Source organism: Anser brachyrhynchus (assembly GCF_964034855.1).
Source record: "Anser brachyrhynchus genome assembly, chromosome: 2".
NCBI classification, from domain to species: Eukaryota; Metazoa; Chordata; class Aves; order Anseriformes; family Anatidae; genus Anser; species Anser brachyrhynchus.
The window spans coordinates 21144893-21169706 of NC_137695.1; the positions used below are offsets into that span (position 1 = coordinate 21144893).

Consider the following 24814-nt stretch of genomic DNA (forward strand, 5'->3'; position numbering starts at 1 on the left):
ATCTAAATCACAAAGAACAGGAATAAACAGTAGTAAAGCTATCACTTCATTTACTGTGGAGTGAAAAGCTCAAGAGTGAAAATATCCCAGTACACACTTCATGGTGATTTTAAGAAGAATTTAGCATGATAATATCCATGATGTAAATGCATGAGTGAAGCTTTTGTACTTGCTTCTTGGTGTTTCTCCAAGGTGCCTTTGCCAACTGGTTCATTTGTAGTCCATATGTGAACAGCATTCTTTCACAAAACCCATTTTCCTGCCTTAAAATCATGACTCAGTTCTAATTCACCACAGCATGTCCTGTGTGCTAGAGACTTCTGAATTCCTTTTTCAGCTTCTAACTCAATCTGGGGGTGGGGAAAGTGCATGTACTTTTGAAGGTCACAAAATATACACTGCTATTTTCTACTTTGTCATCAGCAGTTACAACTCATGTGGCTATCTTATACCCTCATGCTGACTTTTCAAGATAACATATCATCTTCCTGATCTTCCCTGACTCTAGCAGTTGGCATGCTGGAAACTATGTTCTGTCTAGAAGGTTAATTACTTGGCTAATAACCAATAAGCCAATGCAGATCCGAAGGGTGCATAGCAAGAGGTGTATTCTCCCAACATTCCCATCATGTTGTCTTTAATCACCAGCCAAGGAAGAAGAATCTTGGGAAAGACAACACATATTTTCACTTCACTAGGCACCGGATACACATTTCAGCTGAGAAAAGCTACCACTAACTCCAGTGAATATATTAAGTTTTCCACTCTACATCCTCAAGATCACTTCTTCAAACTGTTCTTGTTCCTTGTCAATCATTATTTCATGTCTTTGTTGGGATAAAGCTACACTACAAGAACCCTGAAATTGTTTCTCCAAAGCCCACAAAACAGATTAGCAAAATTGTATCACCATTCACTGTCACATTAGAGAAACACTAGAAAATTATGCCCCTTTTTTTCTTTATTTCTTTAAACATGAGTTTGAAGTAATAAAAATTTAGTCATTTTAAGTGAAATTGACCTGTACTATACAAAAATTTACCACATCTCAGTTCTTTTAGTATCAACAAATATCAGGGCAGGAATTAAATTCGGCTTTAACTCTCAATTGTGTGACAAATTCCTGGAATAAACTGATAGACAAAGCTTTCTGCAGCTTAATGAAAGCTGAACGCTTTCTGTCTGACAGATGAATAACAGGATCTCCACTGGAATAAAACAGGTGTTAAAATAACATCAATTTCTTGCTGAAATGTCTCTACTATTTCATTAATCAAAATGTAAAGAGAAATGAATTTTCTAAATTTACATTTGTAGCATATATGTAATAAAAACTGTTTATATTTAGAGTTATTCTTTAAGCATATTCATTAATACTTTAGACTAGTCTTGTGTTTAATGCTGAATAAACTCACCCCTTGAAGGCTGTTGTCAAGTACTTCTAAGGAAAGCTAATGTTTTCTTAACAAATCATTATGAAGTTTTTTTTCCTTTTTTTTTTCTTTTGTTGGCTAACAATTGAATGATATCCTGAAGCATCAGTATTCAGATCTTTTAAAAATAACTTTCACTCTTAGTGTAAGAGTTGTTGTAGATCTTGTATTCTTTCTAAAGACAATAATAATAATAGCCTATACCTTTATTTCCTTGTAAAAAATTACAAAGTTTATAGCAGTAGAATTTGGCCAGAGAAATGCACATTGTGAATAAAGAAGAGCAGCGATTTTAATACATACTTCTCTAATCTCAGTGAATATTCTTTGTTTTTTCTTTGTAAAAATAGGACTATACCCCTTAAAAAAAAAAAAAAAAACTTTAAACAATTTTGTGTAGTTCAACATTATTTATTTCCAATACTGAGACTTCCTTCATTTTTTATCTTTCTTTTAACCAATTTGGTGATTTTAGTCATTCATCTCTGCTTATATTCTGTCTCTCTGGTCTTTCCTTTTTTCCTTTTTCCTTTTTCCTTTTTTCTTTTTTTTTTCTTTTTTCTTTTTTCTTTTTTTTCTTTTTTAAAATTCAGACCTGACAAGAATGTTGCAGATAGCTGTATTTCAGATAATAGCTATAATATCATCTGTTGCAGTGACATAACTACATTCTAACACATTATTCAGACTTCCTATTACCATTTGACTTTTCTTTTTTTTTTTTTTTTTAACCACCAATGCAACTTGAGCACGAATCCTCACTGAGCTGTTGCTTTTATTTTCTTCCTTCTCTCTCTCTTTTTCTCTCTCTTTTAAATTTTTTTGGGCTTTTTTCATTTAAGTGATTACAGTCCATTTTTATTCTTTATTTAGTAACAGCAATGGTTGCTGCTAAAATAGATTATTAGTTCGATAGAAAAAGAAGTGTAACATCTAAAAGGGTATGTTGGGTCTGCAATAGGATGATAATTCCTTGTTGAGTACTTCAGTCTGTTACAAATATTATTATATGTTTCTCCATAAAAAGCAGAAGTTGCAATGCCATAAACAGGAAACCTTATGTATACCTATATGTAAGACATTTCTTTATGGATCTCGTTACGAAATTGAAGGTAATGAAAGTTAATTAAACTATTTTGTTTAAAAGGAAGAAAAAAAAGAATTAGAAAGAAGAAAGAAGAAAAAAGAAAAAAAAAGGAAAAAAAAAGAAAAAGCAGACTGGCTGTCTGCCTAACTCCACATACATAGGCCATATACATCTACTTATTCACTAACTCTAAGGGTTCTGTAATACTTGAAAAATTTCAGTTCAGAAGCTCCTTCAAAAAAATCTTGTCTGCTTTCTTGCACAGTAAATTTAAACAAATCTTTCATACATAATCTTGGAGTATTTCAGTTACCAACTGATCCAAAAGGCAATCACTGTTTTCTTTTTACTTCAATTTAATCTGGAACTGCTCTTGACCTTTACCTACTGTTCTGTTTTCTTAATCTTAATGTGCAAAGTTTGAGTATGTGGAGATATAAATAATTTAAACTGGGAAGAATGGACTTGAGGACATGGCCTAATATTTTAAAAGCTATAAACAAATATTAAAATTACAATATTGATATAAACACTTCTAAAAATTCATGTTGAATATCTGAAATGTCTTTGTGAAAAATAAGGTTTTGAGCATTTTTATTGACTTGATAGTGAGAAATGTTAAAATAAAATTACCTGAAAATTCATTAAAAATCAGTTTTGAAAAGCAGTCTGAATTTTGGCTGGGACTGAGTTAATTTTTTTCCTAGTAGCTGGTATGGTGCTGAGTTTTGGATTTAGGATAAGAATAATTTTGAAGGATCTGCTGCTTATAATAACTTTATGTAATTTGTTTTTTTTTTTCTCTATTTACTCTTAATTAAGTGTATGGCAATACTCAGACTCTCCATGAACTAAGTGACAGAGATAAAAATACCATCCCATAATAATATACTTTAAAAAGACAGACAAAAGGTGGAATGAAAGGTAACTTTATTCTTTGAATGGATATAAGAAGAAAATATTTTATGCTGAGGGCAGTCAAGCAGTGGCAGGGGTTGCCCAGAAGGGTTGGGGGTTGGATAGTTTCCATTTCTGGAGGTTTTCACCTAGTCTAATCTTGTAGCTGACCCTGCTTTGAGCAGGAGGTTGGACTAGAGACCTCCTGAAGTCCAGGACGAATTATACTGTATTCCTATGGAACTGGGCTATGATCCTTTTCAGTGGGGATGAATATAAGGCAGAAAACCAGACCAAAGATAAACATTGTCAATATAAAAACACCTGTAGTGCATGCATTTTTTTTATATTCCTTCACATGTAATAAAACTGTCATAAATACATGTTTAAAAATACAGGTTAACAAGCTGACGCAGATAGGAGTCCTGCTCAGGCCTGTAAAAAAGGCATTATGTAACATATTTATTCAGTGAGCCATGTGAAATGAATTATTTGCCAAGGATTCACGTCACTGCTTGAGATTTTACAAAGGGAATTAACAACTAAGAGTTGGCCCATTGAGGATGCTTGGTGAACAGCAAGAAGATATTTGAACTATAATTGGTAATATGGTTAAATGCTTTATTGCCAGTTATTTCAATCAAACACCCTTGATACATGATAACATTAATTTGTTTAAAACTTTTCTTTTAAACCGCATATCTTGTTTTTGTCCTAAACTTTGGAAACTAACACTGTTTGATGTTAAAGAGTGAATTGTGCAGAGAACTGTTTTGATGTTCAGTAGGTTTGAGAATGATAGATAGGCAATATTAATTCTTACATATGTAGAAAAAGGGCTTCAACTGAAATTAAGAGTAGAACAAAATTGTCCCTGTTGATCTTGACAGAAAATTTTTGTATATGGGTGTAATGACAGCAAAGCTGTGAAGAAGTACAGCTAACAGCCTCTGAGATTTAGATCATTTTAGACACAGAAATGCAAATACTACTAGTGCAATTATTACTGTGGCATGATTTAGTAGACATGCTTTTTCTCTTACCTTTAAGACTCCTGTTTGCCTAGAAGCAAACATCCAGAACCAGAACCGAACTCTGCAGACTCCAAGGCTGGCTGGGAAGAATTTGGTAGTAATTATCTTCGCTCTATTTCCTTCCTTCTGGTTAGATGAGTTTACATACAAAAAATGTTGTCCTTTACCTCAATAAAAAGATTAAAATAATTTATAGTTTTTCAGTACTATTTTATGCTCTAGAGGAAAAGCATTTTTACGCACATAGATACTAGTATCTGATACAACATACATGTATACCTATACATTACAGAGATGTTCTGGGTTAAAACTTCGTGTATTTCTGTTTATTACATACATATAATATTAATGTAACCTTCATCAGATCTCACTATGCCTTTTTTACCCACGTGTAAATACTTGATTCATATTTGAATAATAAATTTAAATTATGTTGCAAGCACCAACACTCATTCACAGATTCTGAAAAAGTAAGTAGGAGCTTCTGCACAAGAACATTACTGTCCCAAACCATTAATCTCTTCTTCAATACTATTCAGAAAGTCAGCCAATCAATACTTTCTGTTTTTAAATTACATAAATGTATGAAATGATGGAACAGGCTGGTAAGGTACACTTAACAGAATCAGTAAGCCTACTTACAAAACTTTATCTCAGTAAGAACTTTCTGATTAAGCAAGCTTTCTCAAAAATCTATTTTAAAACTTTTAAAATACCTGTTATTCAAATAACAACTTTTTTTTTTTTTTTGGGGTGGGGGTGGGGGTGGGGGGTGGGATGGGGCAGATCATGCTTAGTCTTCTTGGGAGAAAAAGTTCAGAATTTTTAATTTAAGGAATGAATCCTAACTGCTCTTTGCAGGGACATAAGACATACCAAACATTCAGAATCATAATAGTATTCCAGCTAGCCTCACGAAAGCTCTTATAAACCTTTCTGTAAATAAGTGATTGACAAATGGTATATCCAAAAAGACTGACTCTCTGCAATCCGTTTCCTTTGTCTTATAAATAAATGTTAATGAACGTTTTGTAAAGAAGATGGCAATCCCTGTGGAAAGGGATTTTAAATTAAGTTTCAGATAAACTTAAGTGAATTGCTAATCTGCACTACATCATCTTTTATTTCTTAGGTCAATGAATCCTCAAACCCATAAAAATTAACTTGTCACCTTCACATCTACCCTGTTTATGTTTCATGTATAAAACATACTCTGCAGTTGAATTTAGGAGCTTCATATGCTCAGCAATTTACAGTTTCACGAATATCATTTGCGCTACTACAATACTTCAATAATTCAAGGATGCAGATTTGGGAAGAATATGGTATAAGATTTTTGTGTCTGTTGTGAATGTAATTTTTAAGATGCTGTGATTGTAAAGAGAGCAGCAATCATGATGGTCTTGAGGTAAGTACACACACACACACAAAAAAAAAAATATGATGAGCTAATTGCTGTTCTGGAAAGGAAAGAAATGTTTGTGGAACAAACCAAATAGTCATGGATCCAAATTATTTTTTAAAACCTAGCTTCTCCCTATATTGACAACTTAACAAAACAGTTTAAGTGTTATATGCAAAGTCATGATCACTAAATTTTCAGGCAGACTAGTGACAGGCCCCTGTCTGGCAGCCTTATTATAAGGCCTAAAAGACAAATGATCTCCTTCTCCAAGATCTATTCCATCATTTAAAAAAATCTGTTGGAACAAAAATATTTTTTTTCTTTCAGTTTGTAAGATCAATAAGAGACACAATCTGTCACTTACTAGTAGGGTGACAAATAATGCTTTTAAGAAAGCAAAAATGGAAAGATATTCACTGCTGTGTCACTTCAAGAGTCAGACTCACTTGGACTGCAGTTAAAATATCAAAAGTAATTTCCCATCTGAAGTGAGTTGCAGTTATTTCCACCTAAAATTGATTGCAATTTTAGTCCTTTGACTCATAAAGTGAGCTGTGTAATGGGTTTTCGACTGCTATTCGACATGCCATTCTTACAGACCTGTAAATGAATATTAGTTCAGAGTGAGAATTTTTCAGTTTGGATGTCAGTGGAAGGAAACCCAGAATTTGGACAATTTGTAAATGGCAGCAACTGTCAAGGAATTGCTCTTAGTTTCTATTGTTGCCTTTGAAGCAATCTTATTTGAAATGATGTTTTCAAGTGGGATTATCTGGGTATCATGTTATGCCTCAAACTTTTTCAGGGAATGTAAATTTTCTCAGGTGAGAAAAAGCTATTTGAAAGATTACAATGACATGGATATACTACATTCTTCATAAGTAGAATGGTGTTAAATATTTGCATGCTAAGCAACAGACTGGGAAGCCAGGGTGCCTGTCTACATATTACATAATATATGATATATGGCATAATGATATACAGCAAAAGTTAAATAGAATTGCTTTTTCAGTTGGTTGATATTTTTGAAGTTGAAACATTCTGAACTTGAACAGTTACATCCTCATAGAGTTTAAATAGCTCATGGATACTGTGGCTAAAGGCTGGAAGTGTCTTGTTTTGGGGCAGGAAAGAATAGTATGATAAGGAAATTTATGGAAATGATAATTTTTAAAAGTGAGACCTGAATAAGCTACATCTTGGTCAAATTGCAGAACATTAGACATTGCTGTAACATAGTCGTTATTTTTCACTAAAAGTCTTTCTGTTCAAATCACAGGGTTTATCTTATCCTTGAGACTGTTCTAACGCACTAAGTTAGCTCTGTTAAACTAATGCAAATTTTTCAGAAATTAATGTTGCTACCCATCTGAAATCTGTGTTAGTTTAGATTTTGCTAGATGAGGCAATATGACACATTTACAACCAAACCTCCACACAAAGCTCTTCCAATATACGTAGTACGTGGTTTGTATAATACCACAGGATTCATTCTATTGCTATAATGGCACCCATGATCTGTGCAACAAATTTATATGCTTAGTAACTACAGGAAATGAGTTTGGAACTAGAAGGAGTTGGATCGGATCAGGAATGGACTGACAGATATTGCTGGACATTACAGAGAGTCAGTATCTAGACTGCTGGCAATTCTAACAAGTGATTCTTTTTCATTATAGCTAATGTGAATATTTCTTGCCCACTTAATTTACAAGTAAATTACAAATCCAGGCAATTTTGTAAACACATTTGCTGTAATTCCATTTTACTTTTTCCTTTCTTTTTATTAACTTTATTTTTCTTACAATTGCTGGGTAATTTCAAAGATGCAAAGAAGAATCAATTAAGTAAGAGGAACTGAAATAGAAAAACACACAAAATCTCCTTGAAGAGCCAAGGGCTAGAGGTTGTTTTATCATCACACTGCATCAAAGGAAGAGCAAGAAAGCAAGTCAGACTACTGATTCACAAGGAACAGCTTGCCTGGGACAGCTGAATTAGTTTCTATATCTACCCTGTCTGTTCTGTCCCTTTCCAAGAGGAATGGACTTCCACAATTATAGCCAACAGCAACACAGACTAGTATGGATATCTGCTTCCTATAAAATGACAAATTGTGATGTGTAGCAGTAAAACAGTTCCCTCGTGATCAGGTGAGCAGTTCCTGCAGCAGGTGCAGGGTCTGCCAAACAAAAAGGAAAGATAAATGAGTAGGACAGAAATGGTTACAGCCATGTGCTTATAAGATGTCTCTGTTGAGTTTGGAAATGCAAAACACCAAAAAAAAAAAAAAAATCCACCTGGAGATCATGCAGGATACAAATTCAAGATTAAAACAGTAAAGATTGTGACACCTGTACAGTGAATCTGAACTATTCTTTGCTAATAAAATGAAAATTAGAACTGGATAAGATTCCTAACAAATAAAATTTATGGAAAGGAAAATTAAGCACTTCTCAAATAGTGATTGGTACCTTTATGATGAAAATTAAATTTCCATTCAGCTTTATAATAAATACAGAATGTAATATAATATAATATAATTATATATATATTTGATATATAATTATAGTTTGCTGTCTACATAACACAGATAACTGTAACAGCCCATTAGTACATTTTGTTGTGCTGATAATCAGTAGTCATTCTGTTAGTAGTCTGGCTGTATCATCTTGTAGGAACATGTTAATAGAGGAAATGTTTCTACATTAAGATTTATTACATTAAGATTAAGATTAAGGCAAGCCAATATCAGGGAGAAAAGTTAAGACCTTACTTATGAACCTTAAGCATTTCACATGCATCCACACACACTGCTCATCAGCTGCTCCTTAAGTGTTTGACACTCCAGGAAAAGTAGATTTTTAAAACTATTGACAAATAGAGCATCATGAGTATCAGGATCTAACACACAAGGTTTCATATACAGATTTCATATGAATCCAGTAGCTTCTTTGAGGGGTGAAAAAAATACTAGTGATAGGTGAGAAAAATACAGAGCTGATGATCAGGAGAAGGAAATAAAACAATAGACTAATCTGGGTTCTCAGAAAATCTATTTTTTGAAGACGAGTTAGCTAAAGGTTTGCAGGATGTCCAGGGTGCAAGCTGATATTGGAAACAGAAAACTGGCACCTTGTTGAAGATGCCTGAAAGAAAGCCTACAATGCCACAAACTTTTCCAGAGATCGACTACAGCACAGTCAGGGTCATTGGATGGTCTCATCAAGGTACTATTCAATACAAAATCTATACTTCCTGCTTAGGTGACTAAAAAGAAATGGATGACTGGACTACTATTTTTACAGTAACTTAGTAACGCATGATTACTGACAAATATATCCTCTTTTATGGTATTAAAATTTTCATATCTGTATTTCTTTTTTTCATTTTTTCAAGTAGACCCTTAATTATAAATCTCATTGCAGACTTATCAACAACAACTGCATTTGCAGAAGTATGCTGTACTGTTTTAGAAAGAGTTCTGTTATCTCCCAGATGGGATGATTAATTAGATATTTTATATCGTATTTAGTAGCTCATTGTTTTGGAAATGACTAAATGAATGCATCAAGCTAATGTGGAGTATTAAGAATGATACAATCATGACCATTTTGAAAACAGCGGTCTTTAAAACTACAGTGCTGCTGAAACCACAATTAAAAATGTGGGCAACAGGCCACTATGCAAGGAGGGTTTTTTTTTTGTGTGTGTGTTTTTTTTTTTTTAAATCTGTGTTCAGATGGAACTAGAAGTTATCAGATAGTATAAATGACAAGATTCAGTTTGTTAAAACATTTAATATTTTTGTCATGTCTTTTTTATGTATCCTCAGTTGTAATTTTAATATAAAAGGGTGTGTTTTAAACACTCATTGGAACTTTAAATATTGCTATAAACTTCGTGAACTGTGCTAATTTTTCACTATTATTTGTCTGCATTACAGTAAGCTCAACTGATCACATTTAGATTTCATGGAATCATAGAAATGTTTAGGTTAGAAAAGACCTTCAAGAACATCAAGTCCAACCATCAGCCTGACCTATCAAGTACCATCACCAAATTATGTCCTTAGTGCAATGCCCACCCATGTCTTAAATACCTCCACGCATGGGGACTTCAACACCTCTCTTAGCAGCCTGTCCTAATGCTTCACCTCCCTTTCCGTGAAGAAATTGTTCCTAATACCTAACCTAAGCCTCAACTAGTGCAACCTGAGAACATTTTATTGCAATCTGTCATTTGCCACCTGAGAAAAGAGATGGACACCCTCCTCACTGCAACTTCCTTTCAGGTAGTTGTAGAGAGTGATGAGGTCAACTTGCTTTTCTCCAGACTAAACAACCCCAGTTCCCTCAGTTAATCCTCATAAATCTTGTTTTCTAGTCGCTTCACCAACTTCATTGCTCTTCTCAACACATTCTATAGAAACCCAACATCCTTTTTTGCAGTGAGGGGCCCAAAACTGAACACAATATTTGAGGTGCACTCCACGTACAAAGGGACAATCTCTTCCCTAGTCCTACTGGCCACGCTATTTCTGATGCAGGCCAGGATATCATTGGCCTTCCTGACCACATGGGCACACTGTTGGCTTATGTGCAGCTGACTGTTTACTAATTGATGCTAATTTATGGGACAGTGGTTTTTTTTTGGAATTCAGTGAATATTTCATTTTCTCCACGGTGATGTAGGACACATGGCAATACCTGGTGTATGGTCAGTATCAGGACCCGTTTGTCCAGAGACACCACCTTTGCTAACATTCCAGTCAAAATCATCCATAGAGTCTTGTATTAATCCACATACAGTGGTCCATTCTTGATCTTGTGTTTCAAAGTTACAGCTTCCAGGAATACTTGTGTAGTAACCTGAAAATATAACAGGAAGTAAATTATCATCTCAGTTCTTATATCTACAAGACTGTAATGAACTTATTGTACATGGTGATGGAGAGGATTCTATTTGGCTAATACTATGATTCCTTGAACTCCCATGTACTGACATAAATAATATATGGTAGTGAGTGAGAAACAAACAAAATAACCTACCCCTCCCCAGACACACACACACAAAAAACACCATCCTTTGCTTTCTGAACAGGTGTAAACAGCCTTAAAGGTTATTGCAGACATATGGCCATGTGAGTCTTGAGGACAAAGCTATAACTTCACCAATTTTAGCTTTTATTCAAGGTGAATGGACAGAATGATTTCTAGAAAATTAGCTAGTAAAAATGGACTCCACTTCCCCAGTGGTGTTTTTCCTTAACATATATTGAATCACCCTTGTGAGTGTTAGGTATGAAGGTAACTTTAAGATGAGAGAGAAGTCCTAGTGATTAGGGCACTGGAAAGAATTCAGGATATTTTTGTTAGACTTTCTGTTTTTAGATTTGTCTCTGATTATTTCAAATGACTTTGGAAAAGTAATTAGTCAACAAAATTGTACAAATGTTGTGGAAGAGATTAATCTCTATCAGAAACACTGTTTTTGCTTTTAAAGGCCTTTTCCTTAGGTATAATTGTTCCTTGATTACCATACCAAAGACCTGAATTTTCCAAGAGCAAATTTTTCTGTTTTTTCAGGTTAGAATTTGAGCAGAGGCAGCTACATGATTGCTGAGTGAAAGCAAAGACTTCCTCTGTAAAAGGACTCTGGGGAAAGATTCCAAACTATTAAACATCATGGTCAGTCATGCATTTGAGAAGCAGGTCTGACTGTGACTATTTCAGAACCTCAAATGGATGTGAGGAATTAGAGTTTATTTCTTGATTTAGAAGTATTCTGCAACATTAAAATACAGTTATTTATGTATCATTGTCTAGGTATAAAAGATATAGATAGAAAAAAATACATGTAAATTGTAGACAATTAACTTTTAGAACTTTTATATCTTATCACTATCATCAACTTGTATTGTATGAACAAGATCTGCATGCACACAGACTGTAAAGCTTTTGGTCTTGCTTTTCTGTAAATCTTTCTCACCATAGTTAAATGTCTAGGACAAATATCTTAAAAGAAGAATAACCTTTATTGAACCTATATCTCACGGAATGCTAGAAAAAAGATCTGTACTGTTTTGTAATGTACTGTACTCCTACTTTATTACAAGAGACAAGCATTTATCATAAGGAGAGGCTGAGAGAGCTGGGACTTTTCAGCCCAGAAAAGAACAGGCATAGTGTGCATTGGTGGGCATAAATAATTGCTTTGAGGGTTTAAAGAAGACAAATCCAGGCTCTTCTCAGTGGTGCCTCACATCAGGACAAGAGGCAATGGGCATAAATTTAAATATAGGAACTTCCATTGAAGGATAAAAAATTATACTATTTTATTTTACTTTATTTTACTGTTGTGCTGGCCAAACACTTGCCCATGTTGTCCAGAGAAGTTGCAGAGTCTCCATTCTTGGAGATATTTTAAACCAATCACAGCCATGGGCAACCTGTTTTAGTGGATCCTGTTTTGAATAGGAGGTTGGACTAGATCTGCAGAGGTGCTTTCCAACCTCAGCCATTCAGTTAGTGCTATTTGCAGCATGGTCTTTGGAAATTGTGAAAGGAATACACAAATACACTGAGTGTTCACACTGACACTGCATTACAAACTTCATGGAAACTCAGTGAAGCATGGCAGGGCAAAGAAGGGAATCCATTAATCTCAACAGCAAGTACAATTTTCTTGTACAGTTCTAACAAGATCAAAGTCCAAATGAATTTATATATGAAATTTATACTATTCATAATAGATTATCTGTCCTCAGGAATTTTACCCTAATATTTTAACAGTACATTCAGAAAGTAATTATCATAAATATTTATAAGCAGTATTTACAGGTTTGATGGAATCACCTGACGTATATGTACCTGCTAGATACTTTTTATTTTCAGGGTAAACAGAACCTACTTAGAAGCCTTCAGAAGACAATTGTTCCATTTATCTGAAAAATTGCTTTTATTTCAATAATTCAAGCACTCCTCTAGTTGGTTCATCAACAGTGAGGTTTGCTACTAATCAAATCTGTGTGTATAACTGAGTGCAGTTCATTAAAATTGAAACTGCTTTCATGTGTGCTTTTTTCACCTCAGTACTTCCAATGGGTTATTGAAAGAGAATGAAAATTTTGCAAGATTGCCTGAATGAATTGAATGAAGCATAGAGTAATTTCTGTGAGTTTATTTTTTTTTTTTAGAAAAGACTTCACCAGGCTATGCGGATACAATTCAGTTTATCCAGATTCTGTTGTAAATCCTGCACAAGGGAATTGCTCTTGAGTAGATTATCACCCATTGGTTTCTTTGGAATTACACTGGTATTAAGTAATAGTAGAAAGTGAAATAAGCCTGGACTTTGAACTCTGAGAAAAAGAGAAAATTGTAGGCAAATTAGGCCATAACAACTTGCAATGGGGCAGGTTTGACCATGAAGGGCTTTCTCTGTGGGTATTCACTCTTCTGTGATTAAACAGTTAAAAAATTTTTCCTTAAAAAACTTTTCCTTAAAAAATTAGGTTTCTATTTCCAGATGGAAATAGTTAGACAACTATTTCTGTTATGTAAAATATTTATGTTTTATGTATTTATGTTATGTAAAATAATTGTGCTTTTTAGGTAAATCCTGCTTGGGTGAACCTACTTCATAACTATAAATGTACTGTGGTCAGAGTTTTCAGACCTGATAGCAGGTAACTATGGGCTAAAGAAAAATAGCATAAAAATATAGGATAAAATATATATACATATATTTGCCTAATAACGTTTATTTTGGTCTATATGCTTGGGAAAAAATGTGCATTTATCCAAATGTTCATTTGTTTTTTATTTTCAAATGTTTTCAAATGTTCATTTTTTTTTTTGCATTATTACTTCATTTGTTCAAACTAATATATATCAGGTAGTGTAATATTATACTTGAGACTTATCTGGGTACCCTGTACATGAGACTACAGCATCTGTCTCTTATTTTACCATGCTATTTTGTCACTTCTGCACCAACATCTGGACCAAAGAGAGATGAAAATGTTCTTATGTAATTAGAGCTTTTCCATGTACAATGAAAGGATATTTCACTCTATTTATTTAAAGTGAATATCAGTTTGTTTGTTTGTTTGTTTGTTTCCCTTGGAAAAAGCTTTCTGCACTATTGCACACTAGGTTGCTTTACTGTGATTCATTAAAAATTATGGCCTGAAATATCACCATCTATTATCTGAATAAGGAAAGAAAGTTGATGCCATTACAGCCCCTCCAGACAACACAGGCAAGCCTTTCTAAGGAAGCTACTATATCTTGTAACAATATTTACAGAATAAATCAAGTTCCTTGATAGTTTTCTGATCATTATTGAGCTATTTACTTTGGACAGCAATTCCGATTTACTGGGTCTCTGTAAGGTCTGTAAAATGTTAAAAGGATGAGTTTACAGTGTATTTTGCTATACTTACTTTGTTTAATTACTGAAAAAAATATGCATACTACATACAGGAAATATGGAATATCTGTTTAAAATTTGTCTAGTTGAAAAAGATACCCTTTGAAAGTTATCATTCAACTTTTCATTTCCGTCAACATGGTTCACAAAAAATCACTGGAATGCAAAGCACTGCAGTAGAAGCAAAACCAGAAACAGAGACACCAGCATCAGCGTATGTACTTCAGAACTGCCATTTACTTTTACAAAAACAATAAAGAGGGAGAAAGTCCAAGTTAAATGTCATGTAGTGACATTTTCATGTGTACTAAAATCTTTTGTCTGTCTAAAACAATGTAATTTACATGACCAGGTAATGGGTCATTATTTCTGTACCCTGTTCAGTCAAAGCGTTTAGTAAAAATATGTGAGAGGAAACACCTTTGATTTTCAAGGGACTGCCAAGTGTTGGTGAATTTCAATGGAGTATTTGGGCTTCAACGCAGTATGAACATTGATGTATGTGATTCAGTTATTTTCTCTGTCTATCAAGATTGCTTTTAACCATATGTACAATATGGCAGAATTTGGTCCTGCAGTTTGAAGATTAAGAATTAGATTTATTACTGAATTACATATATGGACTGTTTAGACTTCCTGCTCCAAATATCTGGTCTGGAAAATTACTGTCAATAAAAAAAGAACTGGAGGAAGAAAACAGTACAACGTTTTACTGCTTTTCAATTTCAAATCTGAATTGGAAAGACTGTTAATTTGATCCGGATTTTTAAAATTGAGCTGTGTCCTTCCATCTCAGATAGCATTAGTAAAGAATTCCTGCAGGCAAATTTTGTCTGTCTTCACCAGGATTGCAAAAATATAAACAGACTGGATTTTATCCAACTGTTCTGAATAATGTAATAGGAAGAATACGCTGTCATAGCTCTGCAGTAGCAGCAAGAACAAAGAACAATGAATATGTCTTAGCAACATGACTCAGATTGCAAAAACAGGATTAATCTGAAAGATGGGCTTGTTTATGCATAATCACTTTTTTAATAACAGAATCACACCTAAATGCTCTTGTACATTAATTTGCTTATTTAGCTTTTTTTTTTTTCATTCAACATTGACAGCCTAAAATGCTTTCAATTAAATAAATAAGTTTATGTATCTTTTCAGAGTAAATTTGGATTGTAATCTATGGGTTTTATTCCTTAAATAAAAGTGTTCATTTTTTTCTTCTATATAATCTTTGTAATGACTAGGTTACATTTTTGTGCCCAAATCACACAAATATTTTTGTGCAGTAAACACCTCTGAGGATCTTAAAATGTCAGACCTTCTGTGCTGGGGGAACAGGCAACCAGCTTGTAATTATCTTCTGAGCAGATGCATGAATCCACCTGAGCTATGCTACAGAATTTAAAGTTATAATTTTAACTGGAGATTACATTAACACACAGATACTTACTGCAGTCAGCTTCATCCGATAGGTCTTCACAGTCTGGTTTATAGTCACAGACAAAATGAGATTCTATGCAATCCTTATTCCAACACAAAAAATCGGTGAGGGCAGGGCATTCCTTGGGATCCTCTCCAGCTGAAAACAACAGGACATTAAAATCAAAATTACAATTAAATCAAAGAATGCTCTTTTTTATTTGTTTAGCCATTATACACCATGACTTCAGTGATTTACTACTTCCAACAGATGTTATTTGGTCACACTCTTTTAATGCTGCATTATCTTTGCCTAGACTACTGCATTGGCCTAGCAGGGCAGGGTGTTTTGCCTGGAAGAAAATCCAGATCAGCATAAGCATGACTGTTTCCGTGCTTTATTTGTTGTGTACATTCCATAAAATAGGATCTATGAGCTGTTAAAAGGTAGACAAGCTGAAGTCTTTATACTAGTCATAATTATAGGACATCACATGGAAAATAAGACCATTTTAAATGGGGAAAATTCAATACTGTACAATATTTGCGTGATGCATACACTTCTAAAACCTTTTTTTTTTTTTTTTGAAGAGTGTAGAGAAACTTCGGCGGTGTGACTTAAATTGCTTAACAACAGAAAATATTTAAAGGTAGAACTATTGGGATGCAACAATTTTCACATCTTATTTCATCGCATATGACATAGATATGTTATTACCATGCCGAGGAATTAAGAAAAAAAATAGCATTTTTCATTAGTTCTACCTTTCTGACTGTGTTATTCTGCAGCTATTTTTGGGAAGCTACAACAATAAAATGCATCAGTGAGCCATGGAAAGGAAAGGAATGAGCTGGTTCCACATAAGAAAATGTCAAAGGTGGAAAACAGTGAAATATCTGATATCAAAACATGGATTTGTCACACAATAGAAATGAGAGAAATTACAGGAGGTAAAATTTTTTTGGTAAGTACTAAGTTTATTTCTGAATATGCTATGAAAAGTTTAAACAGAGCTGAGATATCTGAGATATCTAAAAGCAAAATAAAGATTTTAAGAAAACCAATGACTAAAAATAAACTTGCATTTAATGTTGCATTAATGAAAAAGAACAACCCCCCCATTTTTTTTTACCTGCCCTTTTTCTTGATCTTTGACATAGGCAGTAAACTGAACAATACATTATTTGCTCCGTTATACAAAGAATTTTACATAATAAAAAACATCCATGCAGATGCAGAATGCTGGTTTACAGTCCTAGCATAAGTGATAACAGAAATTGCTCAGAGCAATGGAAGGCATTTTGTTGTTGTTGTTTTTTAAATGAGAACAGAATTTCCAAATTCTATTATTCTATTCCTATTATTGAAATATCTATTCATTTCCAGAACTCTTGCACATTTCATGAGTGAGGTACTTTCATTCTTCACTATGCTTTTTCTCCCTTCTCTTATAATTATCAAGTCCACAAGTTTGTGGGGTTTGAAGACTATGCAGATAGGCAGCAAATCAAAAGATCATGAAGGTCTAATTTTAATTTTTATGTTTCTAACATGCAAATAACACTAGTAGTGAAATTATCCTGAGAAAAGACGTGATGACAGAAAAAAAGAAAAAAAGAAAAAAAAAGGAAAGAAAGAAAAGAAAGCAAAACAAAACTAAACAACAACAACACAAACTAGATAAGAAAACAATAGGTACAAAAGGTTCTATTAATACAATGAAAATTTGTCCAGAATTTTTTCTTAACTTGGTCAAAAAATACCTTCTCTTAGAAACAGATATTCTTCCATTCCTTTCCCACAAAAGGAGAATATTTAAAATAATGAAACCACAAACCAAAATAATAAAGAATATAAAATCAAAAAATGATTAAAAAAGATAGAGGACTTCTCTTAGCTTACAACTGAGCAGTAGAGGTAGAAAAACAACTAGATTAAGAAGAATCAGTTGAGCAGTTAAACTGTTGATCTTCTCCTAGATCAAATTTGCCACGCATAATTTGGTAGACCAACGTATTTACCCTTACAGTGAATACTCTGAGATTCTCATAAATTAAAAGATTAAAAGTGTTATTACGGCATAGCAATATGGTAATCATTTATCATTCTCCTTTTATTTGTTTCCCTCTTGGAATGGCAGCATTTCCTGAAAACCGGGACACCACAAGAAACTATCACAGGACATATTTTAGGTAAAATAGGAACTACTGACTTCATGTTATGCAAATCCCTAAGCCAAATGAAATGACAGGACTTGAAAAACAAAAAAGCGTACACAGGATATCACTTTTCAATTAAGTACAATTTGGATTGATACAGCAAAAGTCATATAATCTTCTAAGTAGCTTTTAAGAGACCAACAGAATTGACTTGGCTTGTTGATCACTAAATCCTGCAAAAGAAGTATGTTGCTGATGGTTGCTGCAGGAACATACATTTACATACACTCACATTTTTAAATATCTTGTTTTGTACAGCCAGAGTACCAGCAAAGATAAGAATTTCCCTCCTAAGAATATGTGTGTTTGTATATATACATAAGACAAGCAAGATAGGCTTGAACAAATGTGTGCATACCAAAAACTCTAATCTGGATTCATCACCAGCTATATATTTACATTTCTCCGTCTCCAGTCTATAAGTTATTTATGAAAGAATAGTTCATATAGTACTCCCATAATGTATAAGAATGATGAGATTCATTTGAAGACAGCCAATAAATACATGAATATGAATCCAGACACTTTGTTTCAATTACTAGGAAAAGATCAAGAATTCTCGAAAATGGTCTTGTTTCCTTTATGTTTGCTACTAGAGGACTATAAATGCAAGACCTTTTTTTTACAAAGTTGTATAAGATAAAATATTCCTGTGATACCAATCACATCGAAAAAAAAATAATCATGGGAAACAAACAAACAGACAAAAAAAACACAGCTCTTTCGTATTACAACACTTAAGATTTACATACATTGTCAGTGGTTATGTTGACCAGTGCTATGTGATTGTGAAAGGTAAAGGGTAAATCTCGAGTTAATTATTGGCTAAGACCACAGAGAACAAGAAGTTGAGCTGTTTTGAGAAGCAATGCATAACTCAAACACAAGTACGCTGAATTGATGCTCACCAGGAATCTCATTTTCTCTGCTCTCTCCAAGAGGAATACATACCCTCACTTAACAATACAATGACACCATGTCAACAGTAAGAAATGAAATGTATGAATGTAATGTAACGTATATTCAAGGTAAATAATACTTTTAAATTATTCTTTTTTTTTTTTAGAAATTCTATCTCAGTAGAAATGCTTTAAAATGACAGCTGAAAATTCACCACTTTTTATTATTTGTTGTTTAAATTGTGCTGAACAGTGAGAGTATTTATATAATTTCTCTCTCCTCTTTCAAAATACCTGAAACAATCAAACTTAAAAAAAAAAAGTTAAAAAGTGCTGTTGAAAATATTACTCAAATATTTCTCTCCAAGTTTCACTCTGCTTAAATTATAATGTATGAATAACAAGCTCCTAGAAGGCTTCATTAGATCTGCAGCTCAACTCAACTATATTCAGTACTGTGAAGTTCAGAATTTATGAAACACAATTTGCATCAAGCTTGTCATTTGCTTACCTCAACTGTTTAGTACCATTTTCTACATGACTTTTTATATAACATTACAACACCATTAACATACTCATCAATAATGTTTCTGTCTATGAATGACCTTGGCAACCTTTTGCAGGGAAAGCTAGTTGAAAAGTTTATACTGATGCAAGCTAGATATCATTTCGAATAAAGTTCTTTTGTAATTCAAAAACTGTAGGGAATTCTACTCACAGTATGTGTCACTGAAAAGGCCAGATTTAATCTGAAATCATTGTTTCTGAAATAAACAGCAGATCTAACAAATTATATTTACTCTTAGGACAGAATTTCACCTGTAGATATGAAAGTCTGCCAATGGGCTTCCTAAGATGCTCAAGGCAAGTTGGAGTTTGCCGACTAAGGAAACAAAATAAACTGGAAGAATAAACACTGAATCCATAGTTCTGGAAATGTACAACTGGCTCTGGTTCAACCAATAGAAAAGATTTTTAAAAAATCTCTTCAACTTCTTGCACTGATACACATGTCAGACAAGGTCAGAATATTTTATATTTATTTAAGAATGAGAGACTCTGTGTAGGCTGTAACAGCAAGATAAGGAGCTCATGCTTATAGTACACTGATGTAGAAAGGGGCAATATTTTGCTAAATTCTAAATAAGACATTAAGGAGAAGCACTGAGAACTGAGGAATGAGTAATGTTCTGGTTTTCCAGGCTTTACCCTTTAGATGCCTACAAGTGGTAACAGAGAGAAGAGGGGATGCCAAAAAATCAAGTGATTCTTTTGCAGAAAATTCTACTTCCCAATAATTATGAACAAGTTCAATCACAGAGTATATTATCTACTGAAAACATTTGACATGTGGTCTCTGCCTCCTGATCATTTCCCCTCTCCCTGCATCACTGACATCCTGATTCCAGTGCAGAGAACTAGATTATATCTCAAAAAGTTCATCTGAATAGATTACTTTCAGACCTTTTCAACAATATTTAACCTACAAAATTACTGTCACTATGCCATTTCCATTGTGGTATAAAAGAATCTTGCCACTCAGTAACAGCACTCCTCCCAACCCTTATCACAGATTTCTTAGAAACATCTCATGTGAATATTATGGAGGTTGTTTGTTTGTTTGTTTAATATATGGGCTTGTCCCAGTGTGGTCCACACGGGTTGTTGTTAGTCCAATGGAGTACAGCACACAGGTGCAAATCACATTATTTGCAACAAGGATGCACTTCATTCCTTGCTCTTGCAGAGCCATCATGAGATATGAAATTCTTCTTCGGTGTCATACTGCATGGAGAGCTATGATGGAACCAAACATTTGTGTCATCTGTATTCTCTGCTGAGTACAGCAATATCTGAGTTCAGTACCATTTGTAGTCAAAAAGGATAAAACACATTCATGTTAACACATGTTAAGGTAACACAAACTAAGTTAAAGCTAGCAAAAATTACTACACTTCTCAAAGTTAACCTTCTTCCCATACAACAAAACAGATTGAATGGATACCAGCAAATAGCAGGATTTTTGTAAATTGACAGCCCACCATGAACTGAAAGAACAATTGCCTTCTAAAGTAAAAGCCAAACATTAGTCTATCAAATAAGAATTTTACCATAAATATCACCAGGTTTACCAAGAAGTTTTAGCCAGATGATACAATAATGGTGTCCCTCATCAGAATATCCTGACAATTATGTGGTTATATATACATATATATATATACAAATATATATAAAAAAGCAAAAAATAATATTCTCAGGAGGAAAAAAAAATGGAAAAAAGAGAATGATTAAAAAAAAAATAAAATCAGGTAAGTGGACATACATTCTATCTGAATACAAATATGTATCTTGAGTGACTGAGTTTTCTCCAGCAGCTTTCCCTGCAAGAATTCCCTTTCCCCTCACTTCAGGGCCAGGTTTGTACTGAATATTTCTGTTATAAAAGTTTGAACTTTTCTTAAGTGTCTGGACCTAAAATCTTCACTAAATGTAATGCCTTGCATGATACATAGTTAAGCATTCAAAGAAAACGCTGGCTTATTCTAAGCAAAAAGGTTGGCCTATGCATCCAAACACTAGGAAGTTTCAGTTGTTTTCTCTCTGATCTGCAAAGCTTGGATGGAATCCTAATGAGAAAGGATTTCTCCGCTGAGACTTTCAAAGCTTCTTATTTATGGGAGCATGGAAGTAAAGTTGTTCGAAGGATTGCTATACCTTCACCTGTGGTGTCTGCTATAAACAGAAGGTGAGGAAGAATACAAATATGCAAGAGGAAAGGGAAAGAAAGTTTACCACCAGGCAAAGGAAGCTTTGCTATGTTTTAAATAAAATTTCTTTTCAGCTCAACTTGTTAAATCAATCTCTTATTAATAGGAGTATGATGACATTTTGGTTTTGTTTTCTTGTTAAAAAATGGATATATATTTTAATGCTAATTATGACAATGTCTACCGTGTTTTGTTTAAACAAGGGAAGAAAAACTTGTGAAGTCTGATCCTGAGATCATTGGATCTGTAATGGCTTTTTTTTTTTTTCTTGTAATTTTATTACACTGAATTGTTAGATAATGAGGAAAATATATAAATCAATGCAGTAACCAAATATTTTAGAAATCTCTGTTTAATCTGAATTCAGAGGTGTTTTTTTTTTTTCCCCACATTTTCATATATTTCTCCTCGTTTATTTTTCAGGTGATGCCCTGTGATGCCAAAATAAGGAGTATGTTCGTGTTTGTATTCTGTGTTTTCTGTATCTGGAGTACCCTTTTCTTTAGAATTACGGGTGTACAAAATCCAGGCTAACAGCAACAGAATGTCTGACGAGTTGCACATTTGATTCACTATTACAAGACAACAAGCCGAAGAGCAAATCAGTAATGCTTAAAGTGCTCCTTAAGGTTACCAGGAATAGTACCAGACTACAGCTTATTTCTGATGGGATTTTTAGATGTTATCATGGCACAGGTATCAGAAATCTTAAAAACAAAATTATCAGTGAAGATTATTCTGTGAAACACAAAGGTATATTACCTTCTTATTAAAGCAAAATTAAAGTTTTTGTTCTTTTCTTTTTTTTTTCCTTTTTTTTTTCTTTTAGCCTGCAAATAACTTCATACATGTTCAAAGTCAATTATTAGAAAGTATACAAGATGACCACTCTAAATACCATTCAGATCGCACAGGATATTCTGGCACTAAAGCTGTAAAAACTTGTACAAGAAGGTGAAAATACACAAGATAAAATATTTCAATCTTAATTAATTAATAAATTGATAAATTAATATTAAGAACAGTCTTTCTCTGTCTGACACATGACTCCACTCTTACATCTCACATCCTTTCTATAAAAACTTCAAAGTAAAAAGATATCAGACTTGGAACTTATGTTATTTTTGTTATCAAAACATAACTTACTCCTTAAAAACCAACTGATACAACTCATTTAAACCATCTTTGTTTCTATCTCTGACAATATTTGCAAGGCCTCTCACATTTCCAATAAATCTACAGTTGCTTCTTGACCTTCACTTCCGTAGAGATCAGTGAGAGCTGAGGGAAATGAGCCTTGCTGGATAGGGCCCCAGCAGCTCAAATCATAAAAAATAAAGTTCTCTCTAGTATTCTACTGATACAGAAGCTTTTAATTAATTTTTAAAGGAAAATAAAGTGAAAATATTTTCTTTTGTCAGTTGAAAATGCTCATATACCATAAGCTACGTAAAACAGAGTTAGATAACTGAAATGCAAAGTCTACAGTTATGGTGCAGTTGATACAAGAGAAGGAAGGGATGCTATCCAAAGTGACCTGGACAAGCTTTAGAAGTGGAGCCAAGTGAACCTAATGAGGTTCAACAAGTCTATGTTTCAAGGTGCTGCACCTGGGTTGGGGCAATCCCAGACACACGGACAGATTGGGTAGAGAACTAATTGAGAGAAGGACTTGGGGGTTCTGGTGGCCAAAACCCCTACATGAGTCAGAAGTGTATGCTTATTGCCCAGAAAGCCAACAGTATCCTGAGCTGCATCAACAGAGGCATGGCCAGAAGGTTGAGGGAGGTGATTGTCCCTCTCTGCTCTGCCCCTGTGAGGTCCCAACTGCATGAGGACCTACTGCATCCAGATATGGGGCCCCCAGCACAAGAAATATATGGATCTGTTAGAGTGGTCCAGAGGAGGGCCATGAGGATGATCAGAAGGCTGGAGCACCTCTCCTACGAAGAACGACTGAGAGAGCTGGAGACGTTCAGCCTGAAGAAGAGAATGCTCCATGTAGACCTCACTGTGGCCTTTTAGTACTTAATGGGAGCTTATAAAAAGGGTGGAGAGAGACTTACACAGGCAGATAGTGATAGGATAAGGGGAAACTGTTTTAAAGTTAAAAAAGAGAAGATTTAGATTAGATATTAGGAATAAATTCTTTACCCAGAGGGTGGGGTGGAACGGAAGCTGCGGATGCCCCATTCCTGGAGGTGCTCAAGGCCAGGCTGGATGGGGCTTTGAGCAACCTGGTGTAGTGGGAAGTGTTCCTGCCCATGGCAGGGGGTTGAAACTAGATGATATTTAAGGTCCCTTCCAACCTAAGCCATTCTATGATTTTATGATTCTACACTCTATGAAGTCTGCAGAGCTAACCTGTCTCCATGCAGATTCCCTTATGATGTGTACAGCTTCTTTCTATAACATGCTGTATGAAAGCAAGCTGAAAGCAAACACATGCACAATAAAATAAGCCTTTGGATTTATTAAACTCTGCTATAAATATTGATTATTACTATACTGCAAAAAACAATTCTAATATTCACATGGCCTTACATATACAGTCCCCCTCTTCCTTCTTTGCTCTCTTCAATGAAGTACGTTATTTCTGTGAAGAGGCAATTATTTTGTTGTGTTGACTATAAACCATGAACCAGGAATATCACTCAGCAGATTCTGAAAGGACAGTTTGTGTGGAGGAGAAGGCTACCCCAAAACATCCCAAAGCTTCAGAACTGATCTGAAATCTTTGCCCACTGGGAAGCAGCTAAACTTTCAGTGTTTTCCCATGCTTTTCCCTATTTAAGTCTTTCTTATTTCCATTCCTTGCTGTTTATTTCAAACCTGTTATTCAAGTTTTAATTTTCAACTATATTTTAGGTTTTTCTGTGCATGGTCTATTCCTCTGCTTATGTAATTACCTTGGCTAGAATATCTATAATACTGTATGAGATTTTAGTTTAATCTAAAAAGTCTCAGCGCAAAATACAGATGTGGCCTCCAGTTCCCATATGGGACCCTGGCCATGTGGCTAGGTCAGCAATTCTGCAGCTACAAACATGGTACATGAATAAGTGCTTTAAATCAAGTCAACCCCTGACCCCTTCTGGTCTGTATGCTACTCTTCTTGGGTTTGGCCACAATAAGATTGTGGTTGCTGTCTTTTAGCTTTGTTACAACAACCACAATAAATATGTGAACTGTGTGCTGAAAAACAAAAACAAA

The 24814-nt window shown here is 34.2% G+C and overlaps 1 protein-coding gene and 1 long non-coding RNA gene across 4 annotated transcripts in view; one reads left to right on the top strand and one right to left on the bottom strand.

Annotated features, from left to right (window-relative positions):
* Positions 1 to 24291, top strand: part of LOC308190198 — a 65926-nt gene extending 41635 nt beyond the window's left edge. The window contains exons 3-5 of one of the 3 annotated variants that reach the window (XR_013946997.1): positions 16504 to 16679; positions 17856 to 17907; positions 18874 to 19617. This is a non-coding gene — a long non-coding RNA (uncharacterized lncRNA). Of the gene's footprint in view, positions 1 to 16503; positions 16680 to 17855; positions 17908 to 18873; positions 19618 to 22024 lie in introns of those variants that run through there. The other 2 variants (XR_013946998.1, XR_013946999.1) reach the window with 2 other exon arrangements.
* MALRD1 (MAM and LDL receptor class A domain containing 1) overlaps positions 1 to 24814 on the bottom strand; it is a 271441-nt gene that overhangs the window by 76136 nt on the left and 170491 nt on the right. The window contains exons 29-31 of the mRNA XM_080581229.1: positions 15746 to 15874; positions 10566 to 10727; positions 4461 to 4618 (exon numbers count right to left, since the gene is read on the bottom strand). Coding sequence (XP_080437355.1) covers positions 4461 to 4618; positions 10566 to 10727; positions 15746 to 15874 — 449 coding nt within the window. The remainder of the gene's footprint in view (positions 1 to 4460; positions 4619 to 10565; positions 10728 to 15745; positions 15875 to 24814) is intronic.